A 17,007-nucleotide genomic window follows, 5' to 3' on the forward strand; every position below is an offset into this window, starting at 1 on the left:
TCGTGGTGACGAAAGGGAGGACGTCTGCCGGGCTCCTGCAGCAGCACTTCAGAGAGGGTCTCGGCAGCAATTGATTTCTGTCGATTCAGCGGCTCTTTGTGGTTTTGCTTCTTTGGTGTGCCTGTCTAAGATTCAGAGTACTTGCCTACAGCTCACATCTTCCTTTTAAGATGAGCCTGACTGCTATGCCACACTACTAAGGTCCTGAGCTAGTACAGACTGATACTAAGAGTTGGGATCTGCAAACCACTGGGATAGCTTTCTAAAGTCTTACTACCAGCGTGACTTTAGGAGAAAAAAAATAGCTGAGGCCAAGAGTCTCTTTTTCCCTCATGACTGACTGCTGCAGTGAACCAACTCATAGAATTATTCAGGCTGGCTCAGTCTTTATCGTCCTCTTCAACGACCAGACCAGCTCCTAGGTCTGCTTCTAGGAGCTGTGTGACTGGGGCTGAGCGTTTTGTGGATAAAATCGCCACGATTCGGCAGAAAATTGCAGATTCAGGGTCCCAGTCATCCTCTACTGCTGGTCCCTTTTCAATCTGGCTTCCAACCCGGGCGCGGGACACAGTCTGTGCTGGTGTCTGTCGTGGACAACCTGTCCCGCATGGCAGAACAAGGTGATGTGGGGTGCTGATTCTCTTAGATCTTTCGGCAGCCTTCGACACCATCGATCATGCCATACTGTTGGACCGGCTCGCCTGGTTGGGTTCTTCCCTTTCAGGGTGTACTGTCTCTTCTCTCCACATTCTGCTCTGCCCTCTCACCTGTCTCTTGTGGGGTTCCACAGGGTTCTGCCCTCTCTCCTCTTCTATCCAACCTTTGGTTCTTCTCTTTCACTTGTTTCGGGTTTAGGTGTTCCATGTAAATAATGATGATGATGATGTATATTTTTTTTATGTACTAAATGTGTCGTAAAAGAGAATTTAAGGCTCAACAGTAGAAACATGGAAATGGGTGTAGCCAGTGAGATTTGAGATAATTATCGAAGGTTCAGCATCATCTGACAAGACCATTGCCTGGGGCCTGTGCCTACACTGAAGTAGACAGGCACCCTGTTAGGGAGAATTCTCAGAAATGTGCAAATTCCTCTCTAATTTAGAGACCCCCCAGCACCTTTGCTGGATTTTTAGGAGTTACATTTTTTACCTGGAGAGAGTGAGACACTTTTCCCCACTCTCTCGTGTATTTTTTCCATGATTGAACTGTTTCTTTTGGTTGTGGAGTCTGACAAACTGCATAGGCACCAGCTTTTTACATTGTGACACACAGTACCTTCAGTGCAGTGGCAGAGGGAAGTCTTTCAGATTTCCCAAAGGTTTAAATACCTTTATCTTGGATTACTACTGTTTCCAAGAGCAGTAAAGTGAAATTGACTTTACTTACATTTGTAACTTTCTAGACACAGCACACACTATCTTACAACAGGGTGCTGAAAGGGTTACTTAGTATCCCCTTTGTCTAGTTTCTCATGTAACATTTTTATGTGACCCTTTCCTCGATGAATGGTTGGTGACAGTGGTTTACTTTTAACTACCGTGGTGTGCTTTTACCACGGGCTGTGTTCGCAACTGCAGTAAAGCACCCAAGGGTGCCATTTTTGTCAAAATTGCCCCGGTTTAATTTTTTTGCCATTTCTTTGTGGAAAGGTCCTTATTGAGATTTACTCTGCGCGCCAAACCAGGTTTGGTCTCTCTTATTCGTTTTGTCTTTGGCGGGATTCACGGCTCCAGAATATCTGGCAGGGGCAGAGGGAGGTAGTGAGGGAGGTGCCCGAAACTCCCTGTGCTTAATCCCTTTGGTTACAGGAATGCACCCAGAGGTGATTGGCCGGCTGGCTGTCTGGCAAGGAGAGCCACCATGATTGGCAGGTAGGCTGGAATGAATAGGATAAACCTGCATAAAAGGCGAGGCTTTTTGGCTTGGAAGGCAGAGTCGACCACTGGACGAAGGAATCCGAAGAACTTGGAAGCGACGCCTGCCTCAACTCCTGGACTGTTGGTTTGCCCGGTGAAGCCCTGCTGCTGTGCTGAAGCTCTGAATTCGCCTCGAGTAGAGAAGCCCTGCAAGGATGACTTCTCCCCTTGAGTTGGTGGGACTCCAGCGTGAACTCGTCTGGACATCCTCTCGGAGCTGGCTGTACTTCCTTCCTTGTTTGCTGCTGCAGGAACCGAAGTGCCAGGGAGAGGAGCACCAGATTGGATTGAATCACTTTTGCGTTGGCCAAGAGCTCCAGCAGCATCCTCCGGACTCCCAAGAAGCAGAACTGACCAAGCCTGAGCCACCTCAACAGAGTGCTGGACCCCAGATGCAAGGAAAGCCCATCTCGACAACCAAGAACCACTGTGGTGCTTTTTGCTATAGACCTGAGGAGCTGAAACCGCAAAGTGTCACTGATTTAAAGTGTGCCTTTTGCTGCTGCTTACCATCCCATTGCAGTGCAGACGTCCTCCCTCTTGTCCCCACGACTGAGGCCGAGTAGCACAGGATCTGCAGAGCTGCACAGGAACAGAAGCCAGCTGGAACCATTTCTTCTAACCAAAGGTACTGTACAGTCTAAGAACTTACCTTTTTATTGTGTAGCCTTACTTGTTCTCAGTTGAGACTTGTCTTGGTTGCTTCTGTAGAGTTGCTAACAGCTTCTTTACCTCACAAGCCTAAACAGCTTGTGGCCCTACTTTAATTTTTTCTTTTCTACAAAGAGTTCTAAAACATTGTACAATACTTTTACCTACCTGTAAGAAGTGCTTCAGTTCACCTAGACTTCTGCCCAATTGACATTGGCCTGGCCTGGCTCCCTGAATGACTCTTTTTCCCTCTGACTTTTTGTTTGGTCTTCCTTCCAGCAAGGGGTTAACTAACTTTGCATTGGGGTGCCCAAAAGTATTTACCTGTTTCAGAATATTTGTGTGATCTCTTGTTGTGTTCTAATAACCCTTTTCTTTGACACTCATCCAAGTATTGCTCTAAATGTGCCAGTAATATATTAATGTCCACAGTATCCTAGCTATTTAAGTCACCTGAGGGTGTAGGAAGTGTCTGTGTGCCATCCCAAATGGGTATTTACTGATTTAGAGAATCTAAGAGTGTGTATTTTGGAGGTATTTGTGTTGCTATTCTATTGCTTCCTTCTGAAGAAGGCTTATTCAAACTGACTTAAATAAATTAATAATTGTTTAATCAAGAAACCTTGAGTATAAGTGTTTATTTGGATACTTGTCACTGTGAATCTCTAACTCCCCTACTGCTCACATTGATCCCTCTTGAGATAAGCCTGACTGCTCAATCACGCTACCAACCTGTTTAGTAGAGACTTATACGAAAGGTTGGGTTCCTATTGCCAGGAGGTCAAGGTTGTTGTAGTGCACCCAAAGGGTACTACTGCAAATCTTGCCTAACACACCCCAAAGGTGGCTTTGAAAGGCTGTATTCTAGATTGGGTGCCTCATTCGGGAGCGCAGGGCTTGACCTTGTTGGTAACGTGCAAACATGTCTTAAAAGAAATTCAAAGCAAGGCCTTATAGTGTACGGTGGATAACCTCACAAATTGAAATTGACACTTTTTCCATTAGAAAGCCAGTTTAGCCTCTTTAAATTCATGATAATATACCAACACTCCCTGCCCTTGTCTTGTTTCAACATTGTGCTGCTTTGTAGCCTATGTTGTTTTAGTTTTCACAATCCCTTGCATAGTTTGTTTGAGATTGGATAAGAGAACTGATGGCAGTGATCTTCTGGAGTAAAGCCAGGACAGCTAGAAAGTTTATAAAATGGTGCTGACCATGGCCTCTCCATGCTGATCCAAGGATAGATCACTGTCCCAGGGGAATTAGGCTCTCCATTATTCCACTAGAACATTTATTTCTGCCTGCAGGTCCAGTGCCTCTCAACCTCTCATAAGTCTAGCTGAAGAACTCTCCCTCTCTCTCTTTCACTCTCTCTCGCACTCTCCCTCTCTTTCACTCTCTCTCACACTCTCTCTCGCACTCTCTCTCACACTCTCTCTCGCACTCTCTCTCCCTCTCTTTCACTCTCTCTCGCACCCTCTCTCGCACTCTCCCTCTCTCGCACTCTCCCTCTCTCGCACTCTCCCTCTCTCGCACTCTCCCTCTCTCGCACTCTCCCTCTCTCGCACTCTCCCTCTCTCGCACTCTCCCTCTCTCGCACTCTCCCTCTCTCGCACTCTCCCTCTCTCGCACTCTCCCTCTCTCGCACTCTCTCTCGCACTCTCCCTCTCTCGCACTCTCTCTCGCACTCTCTCTCGCACTCTCCCTCTCTCGCACTCTCCCTCTCTCGCACTCTCCCTCTCTCGCACTCTCCCTCTCTCGCACTCTCCCTCTCTCGCACTCTCCCTCTCTCGCACTCTCCCTCTCTCGCACTCTCTCTCGCACTCTCTCTCGCACTCTCTCTCGCACTCTCTCTCGCACTCTCTCTCGCAAACGTCTGTCTGATAAGCATGGATCATATTCAATTGTAGTCCATTCTTGTAGAGGAACCGTGATCATTGCTCATTTCTGGACCACAGAGAAATTATCCTCTTTGTAAGAGGAGAAAACTGACATGCTTACCTTGTCTTGATTCAGCAGTGCTAACACCAGCAATACTGACTGGATATGAAATATATATGTATTTGTGAAGTACCAGTTGAACACTGAGCTCAAATTATGTCATCATTTGTTAACTGTTCCATTTGACCTAAGATTCAGACTCTATTTTTCTCAAGGTCATTTTGGCTTTGGCACTCAACATCGTTTTGGGAGTGTGCCAAATAATGATTCCTGGAGGACTGGTTACTAGGGCCGATATAGTGAAGGAGAGCAGCAGCGTTATGTAATTTAATGATTGGGCTGGTTAACTTTGGCATCTCCAACCGGCATAATTTATTTTTATTTTGTATTTTTGGATTTGTAGAGCACACTACAGCCCACAGGCATCGAGGTGCTATGAGGAAACGTAAGAAGGCTTCATTCAGGGTTACAAGAAAGCAACCCAACAGTATTGCTTAGTTGCATAATACATTTGATGGACGTTACTTAGATGCATACACAGAGATACATACAGGTGGTAAAAATACACTTTCAAACAAAGAACATGGTTTTGATGGCTTTCCAGAAGGCTGCATGAGAGTCAATCAACCTAATCTTGGACGGGAGGGTGTTCCAAAAGGTAGCGGCCATAGTTGGGAAGCTGGCACCACCGGCACGCACTCTGCAGGTAAGAGGAACAGTGATTTTATTAGAATGTGCCACTCTAGAAGGTCCAGATGGTGTGTGTCTGATGATCCTTTGAGCTAGGTAAAGGCTAGCCAATCCGTGGAGACATTTGTGTGTCAAGGCGAGGGTTTTGAAAACCATCCTTTCCTTGACGGGGAGCCAGTGTACCTGCCTTCTGACCTCCGAGATATGGTCCCTACGCGAGATGCCTGTTGCGGACCTCAAGGCATTGTTCTGAGCTAGTTGAAGTTTGACCCGATTCTTGTGGGAGGTTCTAACAAAGAGGGCATTACAGTAGTCCAACCTCGACCCAATAATCGCCCAGCAATGGTGAGGCATTGCTAGGGAGAAGAAGGGTCTGGTTGCGTTGAGCAAGCTGAGGATGCAATAGCATTAACCTGTCTATCCATGGTCCGGTTTGGTTCAAGATACACGGCCAGTGTTTTGATGACTTGTGAGACAGCGATGTGGATGTTATAAACGGTGAAGGAGCAGTATTGCTTGTCCAATTTACCCAAGTGGAGGGGGAACCAATTAGCAGAAGTTTGGTTTTCTCACTGTTGAGACATAACCAATTTTCTGCCATCCAGGATTGGATCGTTGAGTATAGATAATCACCCGAGAGGGGGATGAACACCTGGGTGTCATCTGCATAGTTTGTGTATGAGATGCCCAGGGCGTCCAAGATTCTGAACAGGGGCCTCAAGAAGAGGTTCTAGAGGGTGGGATCTATGCACGAACCCTGTGGGACCCCACATTTAATGAGACTAGGGATGGCACATGAGGATTCAGAGAAAACCTTCATCACTCTTTCCTGTAGGAACGAGGTTATCCATGCACAGGCCCTTGGGGAGAAGTTGGCTGCAGAGGAGAGATGATGGCAGAGGGTTTTGTGATCCACCATATCAAAGGCAGCGTAAACCTATAAGAGAAGGAGGAGGGCAAGTTTGCCTGCGTCTCTGAGATCATCCATTTGATTTTTTAGTTAAAACAGTGCCGTTTCGGTGTGTCATGTCGTGGCGTAGATCACAAAGGTGGTTGTCTTCAGGAAATTTTTGGACTTGCAGGTAGGCTGCTTTGTCCAAAGAATTTTTGCAAAAAGAGGACAGTAGTAATGGGCCTGTAGTTCCCTGGAACGATGGGTCAAGGGAGTTATTTTTTTTGTTTTGTTTTTTAGAACCGGTCGGACCCACGCTTCCTTAAGTCCAGTTGGGACATGGCCAGACTGGAAGGAGGAATTAATGAAGGCGGCGATAAATGGGCTGAGGGAGGAGGCACAATCTTTGATGACCTGAGCCGGGCAGGCGTCGCCTTTACAATTAGACAGCTTGATGGATTTGAGGAGGGCAATGACTTCGGGTTCACTCATGTCCATGAATTCAAACACCGGGGATTGCCTCGGATTAGTGACTGGGGCGGGGTATTATGACTATTAGCCAGTAGATTGGACAGGGCCTTTTGGTGGGCTAAGATTTTGGTGTGCAAGGTGTCCAGTTTCTCAAGCATGGTAGCTTTAATTTTGTTACACCAGGTCTCGTCCTTCTGGAGAGAAGGAGGCTGGGGTGAGGGAGTCCTTCAATTCTCTAAAGATGGCAAAGATTTCCTTTGTCCCAGATTTAGTATTTTCAATCCTGGAGTTGAATGAAGCGGCTTTAGCCCGAATGATGGCAATTTTATAGTCTTTAGAAATAGTCTTAAAGGCTGCTTTAGAGGTGTCATTAGGGCTGTTTTTCCAAGTAGCAAGCGCTGCTCTTTTTTAAGAACGAAATTCCAGGAGCTCCTGGGTGAACCTGGCATTAGAGTGCTTTGCTTTCTTGGCTTTTTTAAGGGTGAGCGGAGCGATAACATCTACCACTTGGGTAATGACCTTATTGAATGCTGTTGCCAAAAGCTCTGGGTCATTAGGGAAGGGGGGCAGGAGGACAGGTACCAGGAGGTAGGGGGATACATTCTCCTTGGTGAGCTTATGCAAACTTCTCGAATGCATCAGGTAGAGCGATATTAGCCTTCGTAGGCCCCTTGGAGGTAGTGATGTCTAATTTAATGCAGAAGTGGTCAGACCAAGGAATGGGAGAAATTTGAGACGAGGAGGGAACAGTTGTGATGCGATACCCAGTCAAGCGTGCGACCTTTAATGTGGGTCAGCTTAGAGATGGCTTGAGTAAACTCTAGGGTGGTTGGGGCTTTTTGCAGTGTGGAGGCGTTGGCATCATTAGGGTCATTAAGCCCTAGATTGAGGTCACCCAGGAGCAAGACTTTGCAAGATTTATTGAGGTTAGTGCGTGGATAAGGGCCTCATGGAAGTCGGAGGGGCCTGGCGGGCGGTAGAAAAGATGGAAGGCCATAGTACAGTTCGGGGAGAGCTTCAGTTTGAGTAAGTGGTAGTCTGAGTTCTGACCCAATTCCCCTTGAATCCTTCTGATGGTGAGTGTGTCCTTGGCAATGACAGTTACCCCACCGCCCCTTTGACCAGGGGTCAATATTTTAATAATTGTGTATTTTGTGTGTGTATATACAAAAATACTTTGTGCAGATTGTGCATCAAACCCCAGCATCACATATTCCAACTTTTATTCTTTGAGAGCTTTCACATATAGAACTAGTCCCTATTCCTGTGGTATCCAGGGCAGCTATAAAGCGCAACTCAAGTGCCCTTGACTACTATCCACCAGGATAAGTGTCATATTCACAATGTGTGTTTTATAAATTCATATTAGATTATTAGGGGAGTGCATGGGTGAAAATAGATTAAATTAAGAGTTGAGCAGTGTAAATCCTATTAATAAGTGATCGTAAATTCAAGGAGCTAACTTAACTGACCATTTAGGATTTATTTTACATGTTTTGAGTGTTTTATGTATTTTTCAGGAGGGCATGATGCTTGTTGCAGAGAAACCGGAGACCGAGGAAATAGTGAAAGAAAATCTGACGGCCCTGCATCAAATGTGGGAAGAGCTTGAATCCACCACCCAGACCAAGGCACAGCGTCTTTTTGATGCCAACAAAGCTGAGCTTCTTACCCAGAGCTGTGCTGACCTGGACAAATGGCTGCATGGCCTGGAAAGTCAGATTCAGTCTGACGACTATGGAAAGGATCTCACTAGTGTCAACATCCTCCTCAAGAAGCAGCAGGTACCAAAGCCTTCCTCCAATCAATGGTGTTATATAGTACCTTTTTTTTAAAACTTATTTTTTAATACTGTGTTCGTCTTAGTCCCAGCTTATTTCAGCAGTGTGTGTGCATCTATATTTATATTGTTGCAAGCTGGCTTGAGAAGTCCATTGCAAATCTGGGTTGGTTCTAATCTTTTGAAAAAAGAATGTAGCAAGTCCATTTGGGGATGTTTCATTCCTCCACGCCGGCAAAGTTGCCTTGGGGTCCCTGTTATATAGGTTCTCTTTAATATTTACCTATCGCCCCTGTTCAGAATTCTGATTGCGTAATCAGTAGCTATTCAGTCCTGTGTTAAGATGGCATGGGAGTAGGGGAATTTCAAGACCTCATAGATGGTCTTGATGCCATAGAGTCATACATGAAAGATAATTATATTCATTTGAATAATTCCAAGACTGAGTTCACTCTTTTGAGGTGCAAAATGAGGAAAGCTATGCCAGACTTGTTTGTTCCACATTTTGCTTGGTCAGTTTTTTTTTATTTTAAGCAGCAAAGTAAAAAATCACAACATCCTCTTTTAATGTTTTTTGTATATCTATAGCGCTTGACATCTAAGTGCTGAACAAAAGCAACCAGCAGTACAAATCACATGAGCAAATAATCGGCAACCAACAGATCAATGAGTAAGAACATACGTTTTAAGATGGGCCTTAAAGGGAGAAAAGGGAGAAATGGAGCGCAAGGAAAGATGAAGAGCGTTCCAAGTCTTGGGCGCCAAAAGAAAGAAAACGTGAAGGGGCACAAGGAACAGTTAGAAGAGAGATGTTAGGGAGAATGTTCAATGTCTGTGCTAATTCCCTTTCACCTGAGACCCGCAGCACTTTTGCTGGACTCTGGACTCTGATTTTAATCTCCTGACTGAGTGGAACCTTTTAGCACTCACCCATTATTTTTCTCTGACTGACATTTTTATCTTTAATGTTTTATGGAGTCTGGTAAACTCCATATGTTTAATACAGTGACCCGACATGTAAGCGCTCTTTCGTCGTCTACATCCTACACTTCCAAATTACTGAGTCGCCAGTACCTCACGCCCACAAACTGCATCGTTCTAGCCAGAGCCTTAATACTATCTAAGCTAGACTACTGTAACCTATTCCTACTAGGGACCTCCAACTCCAACCTAGGGAAACTACAATTAATGCAAAACAAAGCATTACGAGCAGGCTTAGGAATCAAGAAGTCCGACCGTATCTCCAACATCAGGAGGAACACTCATTGGCTACCCATTAAGGCATAATCATCTTTAAATCACTGTCTTACCCACAAATGCCTTACTAATAAAGCTCCCATCTATGTAAATAACTCAATAAGCAAAATAGATTCTAAAAGAACGCTCAGATCCAATACAAAGTCGCTCCTTGCTGTCCCCCGTTTCAAAAGCTCCAGAGCAGGAGACACAGCTTCCTAGTCATGGCCCTGAATTTCTGGAACAAGCTTCCACTAAACATTAAAAATGAAGACTCCTTCCATTGTTTCAAAAAACTATTAAAAACCTGGCTATTCAACCAATACTAGTTAAACCACACATAGTCTAAAATATGCATCCACCGTAGGCCCAGATAGATGCCTCCCTAGGGTAGACTGTTATATGAATCTGTGAATAGTGAAAGTGACCATGCAATGTATTAACCTATGTAATTTTTTGTACCAACATTTTTTATTGGATGTAATTGGAATATTGTTGAATTTTATTGTAAGGTGGCTGCAGCAACACCGTGATACCCGTGGGGTTGGGCGTTTAACAAATGTAATAAATAAACAGGCATATGCATTTTGCTTTGTGACTCCCAGCACCCTATGTGCAGGGTCACTGAGGAGTCCCTTGGACTTCTCTTAATGTTTCTTGTGAGAACTGCAGTTCCCGACAATAGTAAGATAACTTTTATCTTACTTTTTCTTTTGTGGGTCCAGCACACACCTCCTTATGTGGGGTGCTGGAGGGTTACATAGTAACTCCTTATCCCACTTCCCATGTAACATTTTGTCACACTGATTTCCTTAAATGGCTGGTGGCAGTGGTTACTTTTTACTGCCTTTTGTGCAGGTTACTAGCAGGCAGATTTCTCAGCTGCATTATAGCACCCATAGGTGACCATTTTCTCAAAATGGCCCCGCTCTTTCTACTTTATTTTTCCATAATGCGGGAAGGGGGGAGGCACAGCCTCCCTCACCCCTCCCTACCCTAACTTATACCCTTACCCCACATATAATGCACTATACATATACCACTTTACCTACCATTTTCAGTTAAATAAATTTGGTAAAATGGTATTCAATGAAATCTACGGTAGCGCTTCTTTTATCGCCATTTTTCGTTTGTCAGTTCCTTCTGGGCTTTTACTCTATCCTTTAGATTGGAGTCCTTTGTGAGTTTTGCCTTTGAGGGTGTTAGGACTGATTTTCTATACTCTGGTCTGATGGACAGATGTATAGAAGGACAACCAATATTGTGACGGGACAACTCTGGAGCTGTAGTCAAACCAGTTAAAGATAGTGTTGGGGAGAATTCTCAAACATGTGCTAATTCCCTTCACCTTAGAGACCCCAAGCAACTTCGCTGGATTTTGAGGACTTGATTTTTTTTTAACCTGGAGAGAGTGTGACCCTTTTTCCCACTCGTGTATTTTAATGTGAATTTTACCTCGGTTTCTTTTGGTTCTTGAGTCTGACAAACTACATATGTATCATCTTTTACATTGTGTCACACAGCACCTTCAGTGCAGTGACCCAGGGAAGTCTTCCAGATTGCCCAACGGTTTAACTACCTTCTCTGGGATAAACTGTTTCCCAGAGCAGTAAAGTGAAATTGACTTTACTTACCATTGTAATGTGCTAGACCCAGCACACACTATCTTACAATAGAGAGTGCTGGAGGGGTTACTTAGTATCCCCTTTGTCTAGCTTCTCATGTAACATTTTTATGTTGCCCTTTTCTCATTGAATGGCTGGTGGCAGTGGTTTACTTTAAACTACCATGGTTTGCATTTACCGCGGGCTATATTCGCAGCTGCTGTAAAGCAACCGCGGGAGCCATCTTGGCCAAAATGGCGCCCAGTCTTCTTTTTTCACCATATCAAAGGTCATTCCACAGATTTTCTCTGCGCGCCAAACCAGGTTTGGTCTCTGTTCATTTCTCCTTTGGCGGGATTCCAGAGTGAAGCCTGCCTTTGGCTCCAGAGTTTATGGATTAGGCATGAAGTGAGGGAGGTGCCCAAAACTCCCTGTGCTTAGTCTCCTAGGAGACCCAAAAGCACTCTGTGGTGATTGGCCGGCTGACTGTCCGGCGAGGACAGCCACCCTGCTGAGTGATTGACAACTGGGCTGGAATGAATGGGAGAGAACTGAATAAAAGGCAAGTCCTTTGGCTTGGAAGGCAGAGTCAACCACTGGACGAAGGAACCGAAGAAGAGCTTGAAGAGGACGCTGCTGCAACTGCTGGACCGTTGGTTTTCCCGGTGAAGCCCTAATGCAGTGCTGAAACGCCAGGTTTGCATCGACAGAAGCCCCTGCAAGGACGAATTCTCCCTTTGAGTTGGTGGGACCAATCAACTCCAAAGTAAGCCATCTGGATATCCATCTTGGCGCTGGTTGAATTTCCAGAGTTGCTGCTGGAAACCGTATAGCCAGGGAGAGGAAGACCAGATGGTGTGCGTTGCTTTTAAGCTGGCCTAGAGATTTTGGAAGATCCTCTGGACTCCCAAGAAGTCGGACTGAGCAAGCCTGAGCCCCCTCAACAGAGTGCGGAACACCGGAAGCAAGGAAAGACCATCTCAACAGCCAGGAACAGAGGTGTTGCTATTTGCGGTAGACGCGATGGAGCTGAAACACTGAACAGCCACTGAAAGTGAAGTTTGCCGATAGCAAGTGTTGACCGTCCCAGTGCATTGCAGGAGTCCCCCCCCGACGTCCTCCATCTTGTCACCACGACTGAGGCCCAGGAACAGTGAGATCTGCAGAGCTGCACAGGAACAGAAGTCATCAGCTGCATCTTTTCTTCATTTCTAAGGTACTGTAAAACAAGTCTGAGAACTTACCTCTTACTGTAGAATTGCTTGAAACTTCTACAACTCACAAGTCTGCTTGTGGCCCTACATTTGATTCTTTTCATCAAAGACTCCTAAGAACTTGTGCAAAGACTTTTCCACCAACTTTCGACAAGGGTCCTGGACATGCCTTTCGACTGAGACAACCTTTTCCGAAAAGCCGTTGATTAATCCCTTCAGGCCATCAAGACCACCACACAGACGGCCCGTGCCTTGGGCACTCTGCAACAACACCGGACGTCCTCGCATACCTCAGGAGGGAAGTCTGGCAGGTCTTCAAAGGGTTTCACCGGGGGCTCATTCTCTTACTGCCAACCCTCCCGTTCTTTGATCCAGGATATGATATGATATGATATGGTATTTGTAACGCGCCTATACACAAGTGTTTCAAGGCGCGACGAGGCAGGGAGGGAGGGAAACAAGGGGAAGACGGACAAGCGATCCTACTAGGCCAGGTGTCATTCAGATCGCGCAAGTGCAGAGGTAAGGGGAAAAGGAGAAAGTGCAGGGGGAGGAGGTGGGGGGAAAAGTGCAGTACAAGGTAAGTGGCGTAATAAAATAATAAATGATAAATAATAAATAAAAAGGGCCAGCTGGTGGCAAGTGCGAGGTAAGTGCAGAGCAAGTGCTGGGTAGGGGGCTGTAGGGATACAGTGACAGTCCCACAGTGCAGGGGGAGCCAGGGGGGCAGTGCAAGTGGAGAGTGGCTGGGCCCTGGACCGAGGTCGCTGAGAGTGGCCCAGATGCAGGTTAAGTGCAGAATTCAGTGGGGAGTTGAGCAGGTTTAGCAGGGGAGAGGGAGAGAGAAGGCAGAAGCGAAGAGGAAGGTTTTGAGGTGCTTCCGGAACCGGAGATGGTTCTCCTCAAGTTTCAGGGAGGCAGGCAGGCTGTTCCAGAGGGAGGCCCCTGCTGCGGAGAGAGATCTACCCCCAGCACGTTGCTTCGAGAAGCGGCTGACCATGAGGGAGTTAGAGATGGATGAGCGAAGGGCTCGTGAAGGAAGATATTTAGGAAGAGAGAGTTGAAGGTATTTAGGCCCCAGGCCCCAGAAGGCCTTGTGGACAATGCAGAGTGTTTTGAACTTAATCCTCGCAGCCACTGGGAGCCAGTGAAGAGATTTCAGTCCTGGAGAGATACGGTCCCTGGGCTTGAGGCCAAGGACAAGTCTCGCAGTTCTGTTCTGGATAAGTTGCAGAGGGCGGAGAGTGGAGGCAGGGAGATTAAGATAGAGGCTGTTACAGTAGTCCAGCCTTGAGAGAACCAGGGCTCGGGAGACAGTGAGCTTCTGGGGGAAGGAGAGGAAGGGAAGAATACCTCTGAGGAGGTGCAGCTGGTAGTGTGATTTCTTAGAGACATCAGATATATGAGGAGAGAAGGAGAGTGTGGAGTCGAAGATGACCCCGAGGTTTTTAGCCTTGCAGGTAGGGGCAGGAAGGGGGCCAAGGGAGGCCGGCCAGAGAGCTGCAGGAAGCCAACTGGGGTTGTTCCAAGGTCTTCGGAAGTGGTCGTCGTGAAGGTTCCCAGGGCGGCGCACCACTCTCCAAGCAGGACTGAACTAGCCAAGACGTCGTGCCCCCAACCCTGCACCCCGGTGGGAGGTCGGCTGGTGTACTTTGTCAGTGTGTGGGAGACCATCTCCACCGATTAATGGGTGCTGGACGCTCTCGCCCACGGACACACTTTGGAGTTTCAACTGAAGTGTCTGTAAATACCACCGGTGGCCCGAAAGGAACAACACATCCCTCAGCTGCTGGAAGTTCGGGCTATGTTAAGAAAATGGCGATGGAGCTGGTTCCAAAGCGGCTCCGGGGCTCTGGAGTTTACTCCAGATACTTCCTCGCAAGAAAGAAGACAGGGCACTGGAGAACCATTCTCGACCTACTACGACTCAACAAGTACATAAAGTCCCAAAACGTAAGGATGGTCACGCTGCAGCACATGCTCGGCTAGCTGGAGGAGGGAGACTTTCTGTCATTGTTGGATCTAGTGGACGCATACTTTCACGTCCCCATTCACGAAAAGCATTGCAAGTACCTGCGCTTCGTTGTACATGGGAAGCTTTACCAGTTCAAGGCTCTCTCCTTCGGACTGAAGTCGGTGCACAGAGACTTCACCAAGTGCCTGGCTGCGGTGGCGGCCCATCTATGACTGCAGGGGATTCATGTGTATCCGTACCTGGACGACTGGCTCTCCCAGGCCAAGTCAAGGGACATCACCGTCGATCACACGACGAAGACTGTCCAACTTCTGACGGACCTGGGGTTCTCGTGAACTATGTAAAGTCCTGCTTGACTCCATCGCAGGATGCTCTGTTCCCAGGATCCAGGCTTGACACAGTGTTGTGCCTGGCCTCACCGTCAGAGGAGAGGATAGTAGCCATCTTGGGCAATGGCTGTTAGTACTGAAGATCGCCACGGTGAGGACCATCAAGTTGCTGCCCGGCATGATGTCGTTATGCATATACCTGATTCGGCTCTGCAGATGCGTCCACTCCAGGAGTTCCTCGATGCCCATTGGGTCCAGTTGTCCGGAGGCTTCGAGGACAGGATCGCACTCGACGGAGTTCCGTCGAGCGATAAGGTGGTAGGGCGTTCACTCCAACATTGCCAGTGGTACAAACTTTCAGAGCCCACCCCGTACCAGGAGACAGTAACGATGGATGCTTCCCTGAAAGGGTGAGGAGCCCACAATGGAGGTCTTCACGCCAGAGGCCTGTGGCTGCAGGAAGAGAAGATGCTTCACATCAACATACTGGAACTACGGGCTGTTTTTTAGACCCTCAGGTCGTTTCTGCCATCCCTCAAGGGCAAAGTGGGGAGGGTCTTCACGGACAAAACTACCATGTTTTACATCCGAAAGTAGGGGAGCACCAGATCCCCAGCACTCTCCAAAGAGGTGCAGGACTTGTCGTATGGAGGAATAAAATTGTGGCAAAAATGTTGCCTTTACAAAATATTGCGGCAAAAATGCTGTAGTTTGACCTGGTAAAAGTGTACCCCGTTATACCATTTAAGGAGAGCGCGGTTTGCGGGGGTGTCCCCTGCTCCCCTTAAATGGTAGAATGGGTCTGGGGGTTGCGGTGGTGTCCCCCGCATCCTTAACATGGATGGCGGCGGCAAAATCGCTGCCTTCTTGCCACGATTCTTTCGTGTAAATTGCCATTTTTGCCTCGATTTTAACACATGGAACCGGACTTGTGGCACTGGGCAGTGGCTCAAGTGATGTTCCTCATTCCATTTCACCTGGCAGGAGTAAAGAACACCGTCAATGACTATCTCAGCAGGAGGCTGCGCTCTTGCCACGAGTGGCAGCTTCAGCAGAATCAAGTGGACAAACTTCATCAAATGGGGCAGTTCCCAGATTGATCTGTTTGCGACTACGACGAACAAGTGCCGAAGGTTCGCCAGCAGGTTCCCCCAGCCGGGGACCATGGGAACCCATTCTCCTTCCCTTGGGAAGGCCTGTTTCTGTATGCGTTCCCTTCGTTGACGCTGCTACGAGTCATCGGTCTACTCAGAAGGTACCGGTGCAAGATGAGCCTCGTCGCACCAGCGTGGCTGAGGCAAATCTGGTACCCGGACCTTCTCAGCATGTCTGCGTCCCCTCCAGTCAAGCTGCCAGTGGTTGCGGATCTTCTCGCCAGGGGATAAGGCGCAATCCTGCACCATGACCCAGGATAGATGAACCTGAAGGGCCTGGCTCCTGTAGCATTAGTTTGGTGGGTACGAACTGCCTGCGGACTGCTAGGAAGTCCTCGCCAAGGCCAGAACGTTGTCGACTCTGAAGTGTTACAGACACAATTGGAAGCATTTCTCGACTTGGTGCCGGTCGCAGAAGATTAACCCTCTAAGGGTCACGGCCCCCCAGGTCCTTCCATATTTGCTCTCGTTGGCTAGGTCGGGGCTGGCACATGCCTCCATCAAAGTGCATCTGTCGTCTTTCTAATGCTACACCAGATCTCCAGGACGGTATTCTCTTTGGTCGCACCATCTAGTGAAGGAATTCGTCAAAGGACTAGTCTGTTTGTTCCCGCCGGTGAAGGCTCCTACCCCGGTCTGGGAACTCAACGTGGGGCTGACTAGGCTCATGGGGGCCCCATTCGAGTCGATTCATCAGGCTGCGCTTAAGTTTCTGTGTTGGAAGACCGCTTTCCTCGTTGCCATCACTTCTGCTAGGAGAGTAGATGAGATCCAATCGCTGTCCTTCAAGCAGCCTTAATTGACTTTCCACCAGACGAGGGTGGTGCTGCGGATGCACCCCTCCTTCATGCCCAAGCTTCCGTTTAAGTTTCATCTCAACGAGCCCTTGGTTTTAACTGTGTTTTTGTTTGTTTTTCATCGCCGGCTAAAAAGACTTTGCACTTGCTGGATGCTGCTTGAGCGCTGTAGTTTGATGTGGCCTGCACAAAGAGTTTCCGGAAAACTTGTCAGCTTTTTGTGAACTTTATCCTGTGAACCATGGGAAGGCTTTGTCCAAGGCTTCCATTTCCAGGTGGCTCTCCGGCTCCATCACTCGCTGTCACCGGTTGGCAAACCAACCGCTGCCTGGCCGTCGGAGCCCATTCTACCAGAGC

The 17,007-nt window shown here is 47.5% G+C and overlaps 1 protein-coding gene across 2 annotated transcripts in view; it reads left to right on the forward strand.

The window, feature by feature from the left end:
* SPTBN1 (spectrin beta, non-erythrocytic 1) overlaps positions 1-17,007 on the forward strand; it is a 964,524-nt gene that overhangs the window by 677,908 nt on the left and 269,609 nt on the right. For both annotated transcript variants that reach the window (XM_069608234.1, XM_069608235.1), the window contains one exon: positions 8,082-8,345. In XM_069608234.1, the coding sequence (XP_069464335.1) occupies positions 8,082-8,345 (264 nt within the window). The remainder of the gene's footprint in view (positions 1-8,081; positions 8,346-17,007) is intronic.

Source organism: Ambystoma mexicanum, chromosome 4q (assembly GCF_040938575.1).
Source record: "Ambystoma mexicanum isolate Mex_15411 chromosome 4q, UKY_AmexF1_1, whole genome shotgun sequence".
In the NCBI taxonomy this organism is placed as follows: domain Eukaryota; kingdom Metazoa; phylum Chordata; class Amphibia; order Caudata; family Ambystomatidae; genus Ambystoma; species Ambystoma mexicanum.